Below are 21,613 nucleotides of genomic sequence, written 5' to 3' on the forward strand. Positions count from 1 at the left end.
CTTCTTCTCTCTCTTTGGCATGCACAGGAAGAAAATCACTATTTTGGCAACTTATAATGTGTGATGGTAAAGAGCTGACCAGTACATCTGCCAGCTGTTTATAGATGACAATATGAGCTTATGGCAGATATTGTATGTCTGTATTGTTAGCTAACAAGATACCATGTCACCATTACATAGATTGTCTACCAGAGAGCTGTAAAATGTCCCGCTGATAAATATCCTGGTCACAATTCTTTGAACAAAAAGTTCAGAATTCTTCTTCTTCTCTGAATTCTTGCAAAATGAGAAGATCAATATGACTCTCAAATGTGTTCATTCAATATGAAGCTAGAGCCAGGAGCGGGTTAACAGCCCCCCTGAAGCTTACAAATGATCATCAGCTTTGTTTCATCTGTCCATACACAGAAATGAAACAACATGTTCATGGTGAAAACATGAGACTCCAGCAAATCACTGCACTTGGTCATTAGTCCGGCACATAACCCCTGTACAACCCTACATTGTCCTGTTTTTGTAATAAATGTTGTTATGTTTTTGTACAGATTCAACAAATGAGATATAAAGTGGTAAACAGTGCATTAGAGATTTTCTTTTTACTTTGCACAGAGCCAGGCTTGTATTTAGGCTAAGCTAAGCTAACTGTCATATGGCTTTAGCTTCATATTTACCAACAGCATGTACAACCAATACTACGAAGTCTGTGCAAGTGTCTGTCCGTATCTTGTACTCTTCAATAATAACTTTCAACAAAAAAGGTCAGAGACGATTTGGCGCATGATGAAATGTAATTTTAGCTTCAAGACCCGGTGTAGATGTCTAATGCATTCTGCACGCTTCACATACATGATCTCTCCGGCAGATTGGACTAACTGGTCCCCTAAGTGATCAGGTAAAACACAGCAATACTATAATGTACTCAAGACAGAGAGTTCTAAAGGTTGCCCAGCAAGCCCCCTTTCCACATGGTCGGCGATGCATTTGACCACATTAAACGCGATATTTCTCCACCAGTACATCCATTTTAATATAATATCACATGCACAAGGAGCCAAACAGGGAATACAGAGATATCAGGCAGACAGCGCTGATCATGTTTTTATTAAATGGGGGAAAGATAGTACCAAATGGGGACATGTTAGATGAGGTATTACTCATCTGTTTTATCAGAGTACATATTACATGAGTAAGTGACAGGAAGTGATTAATCCAGTTTAATCGGATATGCTCACAATCACACAAGATGTATGTTAATGCCAGGTGAAACGATAGCCTTTGAAGGCTTAGTGTAATCACGTATTTCTGATAAGCCACTTTCAGTCGTGCTCAAAAGCCAATACCTCCAACAGGTAACAGAGTTACAAGATGCGTGACACCTCAGAGCAGGCAGCTAAGCCTGGGGTTAGCTGGGCGCCTACTGCTGTATCCTAGCTATCGGAGATCTGATAAGGTCTGATCTGTTCACCAGGTCAGCTGATAGCTACATTTCCCCATCTCCTGTGGTCCCTCTTCATCCTCTTGGCAGTGTGCCAAAGACTGTGTCAGGAGGAAAAGGTTAGGTTTCAAGCAGATCGCGTGAATGTTTACAGCATATGTTGGTCTCAGTAGAAGGTTCAGTGCTGAATATTGATCAGTAAATACTTACTAAATGGTTATCAGTGTGCTTGTATCTAACTGTACATCCCTTTCTTCTGAAGCCTCCTCTTCTGCTGCTACATCTAATAGTCTAAATGTGCTTCCACTTTTCCAATCTGATGGACTATAAAGTCACACGTTGTATTTTACCAATTTACCACATTGTCCTGTTCTGTTCTGCATGGCTTTGTTCTTATTTGGCGGCAGTGTTGTGCTGCAGATCTTCAGACCTATCAGTAAGTTACGTAGTGTTGGCTGCTCAGTCTGCCTATTAGCCTTGTTTTTTTCTTAAAAAACAAAAAACAAATCATCCCCCAAACACCACCCAACAATTCTCAGCGCCACTTGATGCCAAATTGTTTCTGTTATGAAATCTTGAATCCATTTGATGTAAACTGTTAGCGGCATTTTGTTCCCCCACTCCCCCCAATAGCCTCAGAAGAAAAGCTAAAGCGCTATCAATTTATCAAGAACCAGGCAAATTGCTTGTGCACATACACACACACACACAAGCACGCATGCACAGAGGCCCTAAGAACACTCACAGGAATTGTGGGCCTTAGAACCATAGTCATTAATCAGAGACTTTGCTTACAGTGATTTCTTTGTGTGTGTATGTGTGTGTGTGTGTGCATGTGTGTGGGTGTGTGCGTGTGTGTGTGTGTATGTGTGTACATGGTGTTTGCTATTATGTTGGTCGGTGTGTTTGTATGAAAGGCAATACACAGAAAATAATTTTGTACCTGTCCATCCAGCCAATGCAGTCTTGCAGTCTTGGACCAATACACCTAAATAAACAAACAGAGGACAAGCTAAACAAACAGTCATAGTTTGCCATATATCTGAGAATGATGAGACTGTGTAGGGAGTTAGCAAAGCAATACAGCAACTAATGGTTAATGGTTATTCAAATAGGAAGAACGGAAAGTTTGCTCTCAACAGCCTTTTTATACTTAGCTTGTTTCATAATGAAACCTATACAATGGGAAGTAAAGACTTTACTCTGAGAGGTCACTCATGGTCACTTTAATTGCACCTTTTAATGCAGGGCTTTTGTATTACAGCACAGAGCTTTGGCAGCGTTAGCACAGAGGGATATAATAATACATAATAAGATTAAATTACACACTTAAATACTATTAGATAAATACTGTAAATTAGCTGTTTTGAAGTTCATAAAAATGTAATTAAACATAATTAGTGTATTCCCAACTACTACTTTTCTTTCTTTGTCAGTAGCGATGCACAGGATGTGTTTTTATTTGTTTGCTAGGGGCAGGATGTTTTCCTGTGTTAAAGTCTAGATAGCTGACTGTATAATAACTGAAGACAGAAAAAGGGAATCTGTCATGAAAAGCGTTTGCAGCACGTACAGTCACAGTCAGTTACTGTGAGGTTTGTTCAACAGTGAATCTTAGTGGAACTGCAGTACTTTGTTTCTGTCAATTTATTGATTTCCAGCAATTAACTTGATTAAAGTATGAACTGGTCATATTCCTGACTCGACAAGCTAACATAAACCAGAATATATTGATGGCTCACATCTGTCCACTACACCTTTTATTGCTGTCTGTCAAAACATATGATGTTGGTGTGTGTGGAAATGTCACCAGTTCCTCCTGTGTTGATATCTCAAATGTCCCACGTGCACTGAGCACTAGTGGCTTTCGACAGTCTTGATACTAGCTCCAAAAATGTTGGAGGATACTTTGAATGTTTAAAAGCAAGGGATAGTGGCTTTATCCCTATGTCTGTCTGTTTACCTTTCTGTCTATCTCTCTCCCTTCTCCCTTCCCTGTCCCTCCCCCAGCTTGTTTTTTTGAGAGGCGGATCTGCTTATGAAGCTATACCTGTGACAAAGTGTCAGCCCGGTGTTTTCCATTTACGACTACATTGTTATGCTCGAGCGAGCTGGAGGCTGTCACTCAGGAGAGGAGAAATAACACTCAAGGAAGTGACATAAACTCCCTGTGGAGTTAAATACAAAACAATGTCTTACCAACCTTTGCTGAATATTGCACTGAGCGATCAGTGGCGAGTGAGCAATGAAGATTGGCACGGTACTTCACTGACTCCTCTCACTATCATTCTTTCTCTCTCCTTTGCCTCACTATTAATCTGTTGTATCCTGCGAGATGTTGGATTATCATTTCATGTTTGAAGGACATAGAAAGAGAAAAGGAATATTTCGGACATGCACCACTACGTACATGAAAACCAAATGCACCTTTAAAGAGACAATGAGAAGATTCAGTAAGAATATTATGTTAGTACCCAGTACATACTTATTTAGACCGTACTTTTTAAATAGCCAACTAAACAAGTGCAATACGTAAACACAGTTTCAACAGACGTATTCTTCCCATCAACTTCTGTCTCATGACTGACTGCAAACCATGGGTCTTTTGTGGAGCAGCTTGGCCTCCAAAAGAGCAGAGTTCTTATGAAATTAACTATTGCAATGCAGCTAATATTGTGCTTTATACATTTTGGACTCTCCAGCTCTCTATTACACATATAGGCAGTGTCAAGACGGTTTGCAAATACTCAGTGGTGCAAGTCTGCGTGTTAACTTAACCAAAGTTGGATCCTTTCGCAAAGGCTGACTTAACCTTACCACTAAATGTGTCAATGTTGCTGATATAAAAGCTGGAGCAACCAAGTGAGGAAAGGTAGCCAGGACAAAGGTTTAAAGCAGGATCGGGGTTAGGGTTGTGTGTTATGTAATGACCCTAGTTAATGGAAGTTAACCTGTATTCATTTTTGTGCCATCAATCCTGAACCACTGAAGTGACCCATCAAAAACATTTGTATTCTACAATGATCTGGGTGTCACCCAATTGATTTGTCTAATGATTAATGATTAATCTTCCTTTCACACCATCTAAGATGACAAATTGAAGAAATGTTCCTTGTATTTTGGTTTTATCTTGTAAAATGATTGCCGTTTGGTTCCATTCATCTTTTATAGATTGAAGGAGCTGACATCTAGATGTGTAATGGAATGACAGAAATGTCTTACGTCTTGTGAAGTAATGACCATTGAACCTCACACCTGTGACCAGTCGTTGTCCTGACTCTACTCACCCCTGGGTGCAGTTGGAAAGGCAGGGATGGCATTCGTTGTTGGCTTCTGCGTACTTGAAGATGAAGCTGTTGGCACCTTGCAGGCCATCAGGACACTTTTCAACGCAATTAGGACCATCCTTGAAATGGAGGCATTTCACACAATGCTCAGGGCCCTATGGGAAGTGAGGGAAAAAAGCATTGTTATTTTTAGGTCAATATTTTAATACAGTAGTTCTGAATAACATGTAAATAACACACATATAACCATCAGTGAAGTGATACGTTGCCATTTAGCAAGGAACTTTTATTATTATTATTATGAAGATGATGACTAGTAGCATGCACTATATGAGTTTGAGCATTGCGTCCAGCAATAATAATAAAAGGACAATTTAGATTGAAAAAATAAAAAACTTTTTACTTGGAAACTTTAAAGTTGGTGGCAACTGGCAGTCATAACTGTGAGAGTTTCTGCAAACCTTTTCATGACATTTTTGGTGTATTTTTGCAACAGGTTCACTGTGAGTCCAGTTCTCTCTCACAGATGTGTAGGTGACAGTTTCTACTCTCAAGTTTTGACATCTTGTGTGTGGAGAGGATATATTGTAGTTATAACTGGCATTTTGAAGTCGGGCATTAAGGACAAATCTGTGGTGTCACACATTTAGGGGATGAAATATGTGCTGTGGCCGCCTCAGTTTGTAATGTAGACTGATTGATGAGTATATTTCTACATCAATAACTTGCCAAGTACAGGTTTCTTAGCAGCTTTATAGATTACATTGTTGTGATTGTGTAGCAGCGAAGTTTTGAGAGTGAAAGAGAGACAACAGGGAGCAAAAGACAGAAGGTGAAAAAAAAAGCGATACTGTAGAGTAATAAGAGAGGGAGACAGAGAGGATATGGATGCAGAATAACACAGCGAAAGGGAGAAGGCAGTAAGAGCGAGCGAGATGGAGTGTGAATAAGATGGAGAGAAAGAGGGACGGGAGGGAAAGAGCAGACGAGACGCATAAAGCAGTGTGAGCGGAGCTGGCAGATAATAACCATCGCTCACAGCACACACAATGACCATAACAATCCGCCTAGAACAGGATTTATGGTGCTAATATAGGCGAGGGAAGCGGTAGGGGAGGAGAGGAAGACAGGCCTCGTATCACCAACAGGCCTAAGGAACATCTTATTGACAAACAACACATACACATGCACACAAACGAGCGGTGGAAGTACACAGATCCTTTACCTAAGTGAAGGAACTAGTGTCCCAGTGTAACAATGAAAACCATAGTCCATTACAAGTTAAAGTCCTGCACTCAAAATGTTACTTTACAAGTATTAGCATAAAAATGTGCTGTTTCAAAAGTGAAATTACTCATATGGCAGTAACATTTCCCCTGTGACGAATACATTATTATATTTGACATTAATAGAATGTTAATACTGAAGCATCAGGTTTCCTATCTATACCATCTATTCCAGGGGTCTTCAACGTATTTCAGGCCAAGGTGTGTGTGGCGCAAAATTCTTTTAGTTCACTCCTCTCCTTTCCTCCACCCTGTTTCTGACTGTAGGTGTGTGTGTCAGGAGCGAAGTCCTAGCGGTGGAGGGAATGTGAATGCGCAAAGCAAAAAAGAAAAAAAAATATAAAAAAATTATATATATTATTTATTAATTTCTTTAAATAAAATTAGCTTTATCTACAAACAATTTCACGAGCTCCCTGCAGTACCTCCGCGGACCCCCTGGGGGTCGCGGACCCCCTGTTGAAGACCTATGATCTATTCCAAAGTATCACAAGATAAATCTGAGGGGACGAGAAATGATTAATAGAATAAAAAACTACACAAAATGTATGTTTGGTGGAAATTGTAACAACTCATCATAGACTTCTGCGTCAGAAACTAAAAAGCCTTAATCTAAAATGCAACTTCTAACTATAGCTGTCAGATATACTGTATGACATACAGTATATCTGACAGCTATAGTTACAAGTTAATAGTACAACAAATATTGTACTATATGTAATAGTACAATATTTCCCTAAAGAATAAATAGCACAAAATGAAAATACTCAAGAAAAATTGTACTTAATACTAAGTACATAAAAACACATACGCACAAATATATTAATTGCAAATTGAATAAGCAACGATGCATTTGAGTCACATAAGATTGTCCAAATTGCACAATAATTAACATATACATTGACACACATTGTTTACGTGACAAATACAGAAGCGACAAAGGTAAAAACATGATAGCGAAGGCAGATAATTATCTTTTGCCAAGTGGAGGAGTGTGTGTGAGTGCTTATTCATACATAACCAGAAGAAGTGTCTGTGCATGAGCTTGCATTCAGGCATAAGTGTGTGTATGAGTGTGTGTATACTAATGCCTCTGCTTGTGTTCTTTTTTGCTGGTGTGTGTGTGTGTGTGTGTGTGTGTGTGTGTGTGTGTGTGTGTGTGTGTGTGTGTGTGTGTGTGTGTGTGTGTGTGTGTGTGTGTGCGTGCATTCACCCCGGTATAATTCTGCAAATTAAAAGTCTCACTGCTCTCACTGGCTTTAGCGTTGAGCCTGGCACTTTGCTTTTATGAGTGTCTTTCCACCCGTGGCTATTGGTGTGTGTATGTGCACGTGTGTGTGTATCCAATAGCATCTCACATCAGCAAGCTAAATTATGTGACAGAGCAAACAAACAGTGTTTAGTCCAGCAGGGCGTTGGGACGTACAAAAAGTGTCAGGGAGGCACAGCGTCGCAACCAAAGTACCCTGCTGTAAATTTAAATTGGTGCTCTTGTGCGCTTAACTCCGAAGTCCGTGTGTGATGTTGTTGGATATGTGTGTGTAAATTAATATTTCTATCTGTCCTATCACTCTTCCTTCCCTTTTATGCACAAACACCAGGTTCTCAGGAGGATTGGCAATTAATCTTTACGCTGTAAGAGCTTATAGTCAAGACTTTTTTAACAGGCAGCCATAAAAGGCTTTTCAGGGCAAGTACATCAGGAATGATTTACAATATATTCTACTATGATATAATCCTCATGCTCTGCTGTATATCTGAAATATACTCCCACACTAAACCACAAAATACTTATAAGCATTAATGATGGTGGAGAGACAAAAAGCGTAGAAGAGAGAGGAGGCAGAAAGGAAACAGTTGGAGATGTATCTGGTAGCTCGTATGAACATGACAGAGTACATAACCACTCCAGCAGATTTCAAATGTATTTAATTAAGATATCATATGTTTCACTATCAAAGCAAACAGTTTGTGCCTCAGAGCGTGTGACTGCATGCAAGTGTGTGTATCAGCTGCAATGTGTTTGCTATGTGTACAGAACATAGGAGGATTTTACAGACAGGTGTCAATAGCATAAATAAAAACAAGAGGAATTTTTTAGACAAGATTTGCAGCTTGTTTCAAAGTTAAAAGAACAATATTTTAGATGAGAGAAAAGGGGAACAAAGAAGAGACGGAAAGAGAGGGAAGGAAATATATAATGTGTTCCTTTCCTTATGTTTTACATCCGTAGACATTTAGGTCTTTAGTTTAGAGTTATCTTTCCCAAACACACATTGATCAGTTTCCAAATACTGTAGGATTATTTTAAAAGGAAAAGTGTGTAAAGAAAAGCATTTGATGACAGCATACGGACATAAAGACATTTATAAACTGAACAAAGCTTCAACAGATAGGATTTTAAAAAATCTCAAACTAATTTGTGTCAGAAATCTTCAGTAATAACTTTTCTGTGCACAGAGCTTCAACGCTGTTATTAAACCTCTCTGACTGCCAGTGAAGAGGACAATGTGTCGACCCTTGGTCTTCTCCTACTCACCTGTCGATCTACAGGTGAGTTCAGACATCCAATCAAATAAGTTGGTGTATTTGGGTGGAGTCAGATGACAGTTATCATAGATCTAGACATCCTACAATATCCGTTGGAAAGGACGGGGATCTGAACGGGTTTAGATTACCATCAAAACAAGTACATTGTATAAATCAGCACATAAGTAAGTGTAGCTACTGTAAATAGGAAGGAGTGAGTTTTACTTTGCACTGGGAATTTTACAGAAGATTAAAAAAAGACAGAACCACTGCTGGTGAACACATGCAGTCTGTTAACACTTGACATTTTGCAGCGATGCATTGCAAATCCCACAAATCTTGAGGTATTCAAAAGGACACTTTCAGTAAAGACACAGTAATAAATGTGCCCGCCGGTGATGAAATGATGGATCTGTGATTAACAACAGCAACTGCTCTAGATCTACCATTATCACCTATTCTGTCCACAGCATAGTCTGTATTCATGGCTATAGTCATATCTCCAATCTCTCGTCGCAGAGGGCATTAGGCCTATCAAATCACTGTGTGTAAGCCGTAATGTAATTGCTATGGGCTCTGTGGCCATAACATGATTGCTGTAATCCATTTGTGGTGCAACAGGTTACCCTGGGACATTTCCATTATAAACAGCTTGACAAGTCACACACACACATACAAAGACACACTCAAAGGCAGTAATACTGCATGTGGTTGTACAGTACTTGTATATGGAAAATAACAGGGTGCCAAAATAAGTACATATTGAAACAGTTGTTGAAAGTCATATTTAATCTAACCTTTTATATAAGACTTGACACATCAAGCTAACATCCAAGATAATCAAACCAACGAATCTCCTCCTCCAACAACAACAAACACACACTACTCAAGCCAACAACCAACTTTGGTTTCCGCTTCCTATGTTTGTACACACACACACACACAGACACAAACACTCAAGCCAACTCAACCGACTGCTAAACCGTATTGGGCAAACTATCTGACGGAGTGTGATGGGACACAAAAGACAGCACATGGCCCTTCTGGCTTGCATCTGTCGCAAATCATCGCTCTCTATCAAACAGAGCGATAAGATTTTAAGAGAAAGCGCCGGGTCAGGGGCCTCATGTGGCCGTGGGTGTCGTGTGCAGGAGACGCAGACAAGAGATGAAGGTCAGAGATTTTCTTTTACATTCTGATTTTTCTACAGCTGCAACCAAACAATCTTTTAAAGAGCTTGTGCAATAAAAAAAAGTTTGGGGGATGCTATGCCAAACATATAGATTACTTCTAGAAAGAAAAGAAGGAATGCCTCTCTAGGAATACTTTTCTGATGATGGACAGATGCATATACTAAGCGTTCATGTACTGAATACAAACCCTATTAAAAATTTGCAGAGAAAATAATGCTGATTTTATCAAAAAGAAAATCAGTTTTACCTTTGACACGGAACATGAGACATAATCGATAGCACAGCTGAAAGGCACACTTTGACTGCTAATACAATAATTAATCATAGTCTAAGATGACCACAGGGAATGTCTGCAGCTCCAAGTCATTTGGAGTGTGGTGAGTGAGGCACAGCTCTGGCCTTGAATACTTTTCTTTTGTGGGCTCAACACTGAAAACAACAATTTAGCCCTTTTAGCTGATTCTGCTTTTAGTTGGTTCAATTTATTGATGGTTTTAGTCTTTCATTGCATTTGTTGACAGTAAGAAAAATACAGGATATTATCAGTCATCTTGTTTAAAAGAAAATACTTAATCTTGTATTGATTTACAAAGCCAGTGTTTTTAACGTTGGCTTGGTTTCAGCTCTCTTTCACTGTCACATTATAAGTCAGATTAGCCTCGGATCCACGGCTTCTAGCTTTAAAACACATGAGATTGCAGTTCATCTTTAAATGATGGAATATTGCCACCATTCATCTTTAATTAATAGATACAATCAAACATAAACAAGCTGCTCAAACAACCCACACAAGAGTCTGCCCTGCTATTGTCTATAGGAGCAAACTTACCGCACCGTTGCAGGTCAAAGAGTCATCGTCGGCTCGCTCACACTGGGCATCACACTCCACACACACTGACCCGTTGGCATATTCTCGAATATCCCTGAGAGAGAAAGAGGAAAGGGACGAGAGAGGGATTAAGATGGTTGAGGAATAGAGAGTGATATTCAAGACAAGAGGGGGAGCAAAACGTTATTTCTGAAATGCAACAATAGCAAGGCTTTGTGTCCTCTGCCAATACATACAGTAGAATAGACACAGTGAAGGTGTGAGGTGATTGATAAGAATGTAATGCAGCACTGACTTAAAAACAATGGCATGAAAAACTATTACTTCATTTTGACTGAATCACATTATAGCTTCATGTTTTCTGTTATGGAAAATCACATTTTATTTTCCAGAACGTTCTCTTTTAAGCACTTTCTTTCTGCTAAACGTACGTTTGTAATTGATCCTTTCAATCAATCATGTCTGAGTCAAGTTCAGGATGCCGTTTCCAGAGCAAGGAAGTGGTGGAGGATCGAAAGAGCCAGAAGAGTTATTAGTAAAGGATGGATGTGTCTGTTTCAATCTGCACGTATGAGCATCATTTCTTACACTGCTTACTTTAGAAATAAAGGTCCGTTGATGCAGTCATAAAAACAATAGGTAGTCTCGCACACGTGCACACTCCCGTTACACTCGGCATCGCAGCTAACTGTAATACTGATACCATCAGGCAGGGGGTCGACGCAGTTGAAAGGTGCAGTCAGTACATGTGAGGGGGGGGGCAACGCTTTCAAAAATCAATTAAATTAAGTGCCTTTGTTATTCAATTTCTGAAATCCCCTTATATTGGTGAAACACCAGAGTGGCCTCGAAAAGTCATTACATTTGACCAGTGTGGCTGAGTTGGCACGTGCCTTTGTCACTCCAGGACAAGGAGAAAGACTTTTGGGCACTTTTCTTTTGGTCAGTGAGGGAAAACAGAATGTTCCATTTCAGCAATATAAAAAAAAAAATGTTGTTGGCCCAGTGGGATCTAAATCAAATTAGTATTAATTATGCTTCATCTGGCCTTCATAAAACCTTCCAAAAGGTAGGGGAGGTAAGCCTTTGTCTGGCTGTGTGCCGGTTGAAATAATAAAGGCTGCAGTATAGCTGGAAGATATCACTGACACTTAAGACTTATAGGCTATTGCATGATTTTCTGCTGTGTTCTGCTTTTCTGTATTTTCTGTCTTGTGAGGGACAAAGATACAGCTTCACATTTGCAGTGAATAATAAACCTTTATATGGATTTGATGAAACACTCATTTGAAATGGCTTTTGGAAAAAAATCCATACTGCCAAACCTGAATGTTCACACAAACTAATAAAACTATGTTTGGCATTTTCAACAATAACATCCAAATTGTTTTGACTTTGTAAATATTTTCAACAGCCGTTGACAAATCATTTGAGGAGTAAGGCAATGCAAGCTCCTTGTCGTTGTTCTGCTCTCTGACCGTGTTGTATGAATGCATTTTAAATAAACCAGTGAGGTTGAATGAACACAAACTGAAACTTAAGTTACATTTGATTTAAACACAGAAGACATCCTTGAGCTTTAGCAAGCTGCGTTTATTAAACTTAGTTCTCAGTAACCTCTGTCCTCTTTGTTAATACATTTGATGCACCTCTAATGCTAAACCAATCCACATACGAGTAAAGGTGCAACAGGGCAACTTGAAGATTTGATTAGACAGATACATGCTGACCAAAGAAAGACACAGGCAATGATGAAATATGACATATTTAAAGTGTGACTCGTGAGACACACAATGTGGCAGCGCAAGGGTTGGGATTCAGTGAAACTCTATATTGGATCGATGATGTGCCGTTTGTGCTGGTAACGGTGACGGTGTGGGTGGTGCTGACGTGCAGGTGGACAGGTAGGCAGGGCGTGGCCCCGTGCGCAAGCAGTGACTGTGACACGCAGTGACACGCCTAGCCCCCCTGACCTAACGGCACCTTCGTGGTCCTCCTCATTCCTCTCCAATGTGGTTTTGATCAAATAAGCACTGAACTTAAAAACATCTAGTGCCAGCAGTTCTGCAAGGCAAAAAAAGATCCTAAATATTATTAATGAAACTCACCGGGGGAGCGGATCTTGTCATTGTCTATTGTGAGGGTAGGGTTACATCAAGATATACTTCCTAAAGTCAAGGGCCCCCAATTGTTTTGAAACTCTGCAGGGGTTCCTTTTAAACCAAGAGTTACCACCACATCTTTAATTTGTTCTTTTTACCCCCCGGCTCTTAAATATTATCCATAATAAACAGAAAAATTACTGCTGGACTTGAAAGCTGTAACAAAGAGCCTAGGGCTGTTTTTGAAATGGAATTTAAGTTTTGATGAGCAGGTTGTGCAGCAGGTCTCCCAAAACTTGAGGATTATTTAAACATTTCACCACTATTCAAAGCTAAATAGGATGAGTCGATTCATGTTTATATATTTGTCCTTGTCCAGATCAATTTTACCGCTGCTTCACTCCTGCATTGGTTCTGTCAATAGTGCTTATAAATGTGTATATTTTTCATAAATATGTACTAAAATAACTTAACAAGTCTGTTTTAGCAGTGTTTCTCTTTCACATTTAAAAATTGGATACAAATTTCAATACAAAATCACATGTTGATTGCAATGTTAAATAATTGTGTTCAAAAACATCTTAAAAAAGCATAAACTGCAGCACTACCAGAAGTTTATTCCCATTTTTTCTTTGCAGTTAGTAAACTGTATATTCTATATTCTGTCGCCACCAGTTTCCTGTTTAACACCAACTTTATCCGCTGTACCGTTTGGAAATCCGTAAATTACTTCATCTTTTATACCACTGCCATAAACTCGCTTTCTGTGAAAACCAACCATTTAAAAGTACAACGTACATGTAAGGTATCCATTGTAAAGCACTTTATTAGGCTTCGAAAAGCTATTTCATTTTATAATTACAGTAAGTGACCAGCAGTAATCATTTCATTTAATGCAAAAAAAGATGTAATTTGATAACGTGTTTAGCCAAATTCAAACTGCAACCTCCATAGACAATGTACCAGGGAAATATATTCACAGGTCCAGACACCTTAGTGTGCTGAATATAACAAAAGGTTAAACAGACAGGCAGTGAGTCTCCTAGCCTAAAAGTGCATGTTTGTATGTGTTTGCGCAGCCAGAGTTGATTTCCTACTTGGCATCGACACAGCGCTGTGTTTTCTTTTAATGTACTGTACACAGTTTGCTTCAACCACGTTCATCACTTCACAAAGTATTCAATGGCAACAATAGACACTTGACAAATACTTTTCTACAGCAACTGCCAGGTCTGTGATTGACCATACATTGTGTTGCCGAGGGACTGGGAGGGAGATCAGAGAACCTGTTGATCTTTGAAATGCTTATTTATTATTGACCTAATGGTGTCATGTTGAGTGTTGCAGTGGTATCATGTTGATGGTGCCTGTGTGACAAACAAACATGATTTCTTTTGCTTTTCTATTTCACTTTCGAATTCAGTCACAGTATAGAAGCTGCCCATTTCTGAGTGTCTACTAATGTCTACTTAAAGATCCGTCCGCTGCTATCAATCCAAGGTGAACTACAGTATTTAAACTGATCTGAAATAAACCAGGCTATGGACTCGCAATCTAGACAAACCTACACAACCTAGACAAAGTTTAAAGAAAAGATGCAGGAGCTAAGTTATTTAGTGGTTTGCTTTTGTTGTGAGTGTCACGAACATGAAGACATGCACAAACACAGTGATTGGATTCATTCTTATTTCCAATTTGGGCAAACTTTAAATGTGATTAGGACGTGAAGACAGATAGAGAAGAACACACTAAGTAATCTACCAGTCAGGAGTGTGTGTATGCATGTGCATGTGTAACTCACCCTTCATTAAGGTTGCAGGTAGCCACACAGGTTCGTCCACGGATGAAGTATCTGCAGGAGAGGCACTGGTCTGGGCCGGGACCCCAACAGCCGGCGTCCGAACACATTGGGTTACACACCATGCGCGCCTTGGCTGCTCAATATACACATCAACAAAAAGAAAAAAGTAAAACAAGAAAAATAAATGACATTCATGTAGAATGCAGTTGTACTTTGATAGCTCAGAGATGCAGAGAGTAAACCCTAATTTGCCCCAAATTAACTGGATATAAAATTATCCAAAATAGTCACATTATTTATGAAGAGTCACGGCGCTAGATTTACAAAAGGCATTATGCAATTTGCGAGGGTTCATTTTTGCATTACTTTCTCTGCCTCCGGAGAGCTGGAGGGCTGGTAATTTGCGGTGGTCTATAATAGGTGTGTTTTTGTGAGGATGACTCAAACAAACAATGGCAGGAGTAATTGCAGAAAGATAGATGAATAGGTGTACGGCTCAAAGATGTGCTGACTGATTACACTATGTAGAAGAAATTGTCAAACAATATGCATGGAGCAGTCACACAATAATTACTTTTAAAAACATTAAATTAATAAACTCTTTTCAGTCACGTGACTGTGATTGCTATCCAATGTGAGTGAATACTGTATGTTCTATGTTCATTTAAATGATCTGTATAAGTATTGTGTGTACAGTACTGTGCAATATGGCTCACTGTGGAGCTAGCAAAGGAGAGCGCTGTTCTGCTTCATTATAAAAATGCTGAGCTAACAGTGACCAAGCACTAGCGGGACCTAGAAAGCACCTGCAGATGCCATGCAGACGCGTTCATTTAAGTAAGAGTAAGAGGGAAAAATACAATTAAAATAAACCTTATTGTCTGGATTTACTTGAAGGCTTTAATCTGAAACACAGCCTTTTCAGCTCTTCCTATAATTGATGCTGTCAAAGGGCTAAAATATATAGGTATTGAATATTAGAACGAAAGATGTTCTATTGGCTTGAATCCAAAAGCATCAGTGTCGGCTTTCAACACACAAATCCATAGCTGCAAAGACAGTACAAACAAGCCTCAGTCAGTGAAGGTATTATAAAAGTCACCTTTCATTTACAAAGAGACGAGCATTACCTACTCACAGTGAACAGTCTTATATGCGGTTCTCGCTATTTCTCATATAGGTACCAACTACCAACAGACTCCATTAGTCTTTTCCATTATCTTCTTGTGTCTCTCTCTCTCTCTCTCTCTCTCTCTCTCTCTCTCTCTCCCTCTCTCTCTCTCTCTCCCTTTTCCACACTCGTTTCTAGAAAATGAGTGTTGAAGTAACGTAGTGACAGCACTGCAGATACATTCAGAACTTTTATCATCCCATCTCTTCTCCACTCCACTCCTCTCCTCTACTCCTCCATAGCTCCGATAATGGTTATAAAAAAAGCCTGTTTTTCAAGGTCCTGGCCACATGTGAGCCAGCAGCTGTGCCTCAGTGTCAGCCATAGCCATGATTAGAATGCCAGAAGGATTTAGATACACGGAGAACACAGAAAAGAAGTGTTGCTTTTCAGGGCAGAGGAGGAAAGTGTTGCTTCCAGCTCTGTAGGTACACTGACCAGGAAGAGGGAAAGATGAGGAGAGGGAGGAATGATGGGAGCTGAAAAAAGGAAATAAACAAGGGAAGAGTAGAGGTTTGGATGGCTTTTTTTACAATACAGCACTTCAAAAAGATACCAACTTCAGATCTTTCTGACATGGTTGGAAAACAAAAGCCCATGAGGCTTTAGCTGTCAGTTGCCTTTTTGAGTCCCATGGAAGACAACAGGAGAACATGATACGATAATAAATATGATCTATATATATATATATATATATATATATATATATATATATATATATATATATATATATATATATAGAGAGAGAGAGAGAGAGAGAGAGAGAGAGAGGAAGAGAGAGAGAGAGAGAGAGAGAGAGAGAGAGAGAGAGAGAGAGAGAAAGAGAGAGAGAGAGAGAAAGAGGGGGAGGAGTTTTTTACACCAGACATTTTGAAAAGTCATTGTAGGACTATATGTGTCCTGAAATGGTTTACTAGCTAAGAGTACGTTATTTGAACTTCAGTCATTCTGGCCGATTAGACTTCTGCTCACGTTGAAGCAACTAGTGATAAAAAGGTGCAATTTGTTCTGCCCCAAAGTATGAAGAAAACCTAAGAAATTACTGAGAAAGGTATAAAACAGCGCTCTCTGGGTCGGGTTTATTCTACTGACGTCACTGATGGGAATAATAACAGTGCACTTTCTATCACAACATTTGACCATTTGAAGACGTACGGGGAAAAAACAAAAGCTGAACTCTAAAAACATCATTATAAACACTGACTTTTTATTGCTGATGCGACATCATGCAGCAGTACGTTTAAGGACCCTATCAGAAGCTCTGGGATTCCAAATTATTAAATATTTGCCCTGATGAAGTGATGAAGTTGCTGAAAGCTTGTTTTTAACATTTAGTATAAAGTTAGCAGATACTTCTTTTTTTACATCTGGTGTCTTGTTAGCAGTCTGGTTGATCTAAAGCAGGTATTGACTCAATAGGATCACTCGTGTGCGTTGTTACTACTGACAACGTTTTAAGTTTGACAACATTCCTCTGTTCCTGTTCCTGTTCCTCCAAAACTCAAAAGAGCTAGCAAGTAATACAGGTCACAACCAGACTTCATCCGAGTTCTGACAAAATGTTTTGCTGATTAATGCACATTGCAGACAATGAAAAAAAACACAGTAATCTTCATGCAAAAAAGAGACTTGAGGAGAGCCCCCTGTCCAGACAGAGCATCATTTATAATCTGATCCACAGCAATCTGCAAAAACATTCAACTCCAGTTTATAAATGTACTGCCAAACGTGTTTTGGCTAACTCTAAGCTCAAGTGATGACACTTCTTTGAAGAATGTTGAAATGTCTTCAACCCTACAACATCAATCCAGTGGATCATTTGACTTGACCGTGGGCTACCTGGATGAATGAGGCTATGGACAGACCAAAAGAACAGTTTTGTAATCTTGTTCTAAGTAATAATCTCGTAGAGGGCCCAGTGATGGAAGAATTGCAATATTTATAAATTTGAAGTATTACGAACTGGAAGTCTGTGGAGACAGTCCCGGAAAACATGCTGTATTAAATGACTGCTAATGCAAACCAAGGACGTAGCTTTGCATATGGACGGTAGGCACGTGTCCCTATCAATATTTTGCGAGGACAGAATTATTGATAGACAGACGAATACATATTTCACAGCAATACACAATGCCTGAGGGCCTTACTGCATTATATTCCATTATATTTTTATATTTTTAATTGTCACCTGACGCCTGCATTTTGAGTTTTCCTTTATATAGATAAAGACATTTAAAGCATAACTTGATGTATTGCAGGGAGTAATAGAAGAGTGAGGAGCAGCCACAGTGAGCTGATGAAGAGCTGCAGGTGACAGGCTGCACACCTGCAACTCAGTCAGGTAACTTCTTTTAATTCTGCTGTTCGCAGACTCATGACGTGTGCAGCATACAATCAGATTACTGCTCACAGAATGTCGGAAAAAGGACAATTATTGTCCGACTTCTTTATTAAAACAACAATTGTTTGTTTTGCAGCCCTCAGGCTCTTGGAGTGTTAAAGCACATTGACTGTCGTCATCAACCAGGACTGAAATCTGAGGAATTGCCATTAAGTATAATTTTACAATAAGAAGTAATAGCACATTACATTATTATGTTGTTATTTGTGCTAGCTAACTCTATAACACTAAATATTTCAGTTCATAGAAAGTGCAACTGTAAGAAACTGGTTGCTTTGATTTCAGGTTTCTGTAATTACGGTATAAAGTTTCTACATCACAACTACACACACTGAATAAATGGACACAAGCAGACTTCTCCTCTGTCTTTGCTGCCCCCATAAGGGTGTGAGACCTGCCCTTTTCTATTCCCCGCTAAGCTCAGTCAAGTGTAGACACACACACACACACACACACACACACACACACACACACACACACACACACACACACACACACACACACACAGTCTGATGCACACATGCAGAGCCATGTCAAGGAGAGCAGTGTGTGACTTTTGAGTCTCACCCAAGTCTTCAAAGTCACTGAAGAGAAAGAAAAGAGTGTGTGCCCAACGCCAAGGAACTGCCCAGGGGAAAGGAGCACATGAACAGCGAAAAGGGGCCAACTCAATAATGCAAATACTGGCTCATTAATGAACATTATACATAAATGAATAATGTCCTAGCACTTGTGGCAGTGATATAATAAAATCTCATCCATTTTTAGAGACACATTTTTTTTTTTGATAACTTTAGATATTTGGCTAATTTAATTTCTTCTTCTCCGAATGATTCTGTGGGTTAATTAGTCTAATTATGGGATTATTTCTTTTAATTGTTTTTAGAAATGAGTGGGATCATAGCTTTTACTCCATACGACAGACAGAAAGTAATAGAAATGTCAAGCGTTTTTCTGCTATTATACGTTCAGTGTCGATGCTGCCTTCTGCAGGAGCAAAGTGAGGTTATGAAAAGTGCTGATTTCCTCACCCAGAAAACAGTATATCTAAGTGCCTTGGCAGCTTTTACTTTCCCTGAAAACAATCGACTTGGAGCATTGATTTAAGAGTTAGAGTGTTGTCTACATTTGTGTCAGGTTAGCGATCCCAAATTCTGTCAAACCAATCGTGTCTGTTACAGTATACAGTACACCTCAGACAGCAAGCAAGAAACAGTCGAGCTAGAGACAAGAAAGAAAACTCTCTGGATGGTGCCTGGAGCACAACTGACGTTGAAGGCATGACTAGAACACAAAGACTACATCACGGTGTATAACGCTGAGCAGTGACTGTTGAGTGCTCACGTTCTGGTCCCTGTCTTACATGTTATCAACTTTTTCTCCGTGTTTGGACACAGAGTTTAAGATTCCAAGAGACAAAGATGGGATAGTGGCAAAATGATATTTGTCAACAGCACACACTTCAGCCAGAACTGGATACAAAACAAACTGGGCTGGTAAACAAGATTACATGTAACACACAGCTCAGTGTCTCCATTCTTGAAAATGTGTCCTTTTTTATTTTTGGGGCTCAACTAAAAGTATTGTGATTGGGAATGATTCCTGTATTTAGGATCTACATATCTTTAACAGTTACCAGCGGTGGACAAATGTGTCATGATACACAGTTTGTTTGCATTATTAAATGACCCCCTCACTCTAGGTTCAAATAAACTATGAGCACTGTCAGTTCATGTTTATGATAACTCTGATACTTTGCATGGCTCATGTATGTATGCCTAGTAGGGATGGGACAGTTTCTTTGTTGTTGTTCCAGATTGCGATAAAAAACACACAATAAATTGATCGTGCTGAATTACCATTAGCAGGTAATCCTGAATATCCTCACATGACTTGAAAAAGATGTCTAGTTCGCTATCATGGTGAAGTAAAAAATAGAGCTTGATTGAAAAAAATATATAATATTATCATGTAAGACAAATGTGTTATTTTTCAAATTATTTAAGTATGCAGGGGAACCTTATGATTTATGATTACCTTATTTCAATTGTTTGTTTATATAATTTTTTGTATAGTTATTTTAGTGCCATTTTAATAGTTTTAAGCATATTTTGATAATTATCTGGATAATATCATGAAACTTTTTATTTTTATTGTAATTATTTTTGACAGGATAATCATGACATGAAATTTCCATATCGTCCCAAGCCTAATTCCTATATTTAATTAAAAAAAGAAAAAAAAGAAATCGATTTTTCTTTACTTTTTCAGTGCGGAATTAAACTGCCGACATTGCAATTAAATGGTATAGGTCTGTGCTATGGCAAAGTAAGGCAAACTAGTTCAACAAATCTCCATTTCTGTTGGTACAGGGACACCTGTACCAACAGGGATTGTTTGGGATGGTTTCGGTATGAACTTACAGCACTTCTGTGGGCTTTGGTTGTTGCGGATCAGAACCTTCTGGTTTTCAGCGCGGAACAATCTCGTCCAGTTGACTGTGTTGTAGTAGCAAAGCTGGCTGTTCTCTGCGATGTGGACATTCCCAGCGCTGATCTCTCTCAGGGACTGGAGCTGCAGTGATGAGATGCCCTGCTGCTTTAACACCAGCAGGGAGATCCCACTGAGAGGGAAGCATTGGTGGAGGTGAGAGGAAGAGGAGGCCAGACAGGAAGGGAAGGAAGATGAGAGAAGCAGGAAGAGATGGGATGAGGTGGAACAGGGAGAGGAGAAAAAGGTGGAATTATTTCACAGGTTTTGAAGCCTGAGAATATTCTTTATTCTTCTGTCATGTTATCATGATATCATTATATTTATGAAGGTTGTATTTATTTCTTGCAAATGGCTTTTTGTCCTACAAATAGGGTTCACAGTGCAAACTACCTTTTCAGGAAAATGTAATGCTGCCTGGAATGCATTATTCTAAAACATATCTAAAACCATGTGGTTTAGGGATTGCGTTTAATGCTAAATAAAACAAATGGCAATATTAACAACTAGTATCGAACCCTTAAACGCGCATCCGACACCCAAACATGACAAATCTTGATTAGCACTAAAAGATTCCACCAAATTTTAAACGCTAATGCAGAATAGGTGAATATGAATTTACCATAGTTCATATTGGACATGATTAGTGCAACACACTAACATAGCATCAGACATGGAGCTTATTTATTTATGTTGCTCAATATTATTTAAAAATATATTAATATTCTTTCAAGTAGCAACATTCCAATGTGGTCGTGCAGAAACAATACCATTAAGCAACACCACAGGCGTCCGATAAAGGATGCACATTGTCTCCACCATAGTCCTCTTTGTGTACACTGCACATGTTTACATGTTCTTTATGCTTTGTTAAATCCTGCTGCAACAACATAACTTTTATGTTTTGTCTTCATCATCCTACCTCTTTCTTTTAATCTTCCATGCCCCCACCCTTCCTCACTCCACCCACTTGCAGTTTAAAAATGACAGGAGGCCACACGCACGCACGCACGCACGCACGCACGCACGCACGCACGCACGCACGCACGCACGCACGCACGCACACACACACACACACACACACACACA

General features: G+C 39.3%; 1 protein-coding gene across 1 annotated transcript in view; it reads right to left on the minus strand.

Annotated features, from left to right (window-relative positions):
- erbb4b (erb-b2 receptor tyrosine kinase 4b) overlaps positions 1-21,613 on the minus strand; it is a 293,782-nt gene that overhangs the window by 54,429 nt on the left and 217,740 nt on the right. The window contains exons 12-16 of the mRNA XM_029458708.1: positions 20,458-20,657; positions 14,463-14,595; positions 10,560-10,653; positions 4,723-4,877; positions 2,379-2,423 (exon numbers count right to left, since the gene is read on the minus strand). Of these exons, the coding sequence (XP_029314568.1) occupies positions 2,379-2,423; positions 4,723-4,877; positions 10,560-10,653; positions 14,463-14,595; positions 20,458-20,657 (627 nt within the window). The remainder of the gene's footprint in view (positions 1-2,378; positions 2,424-4,722; positions 4,878-10,559; positions 10,654-14,462; positions 14,596-20,457; positions 20,658-21,613) is intronic.

This window comes from Cottoperca gobio, chromosome 21 (genome assembly GCF_900634415.1).
Source record: "Cottoperca gobio chromosome 21, fCotGob3.1, whole genome shotgun sequence".
Lineage (NCBI taxonomy): Eukaryota > Metazoa > Chordata > Actinopteri > Perciformes > Bovichtidae > Cottoperca > Cottoperca gobio.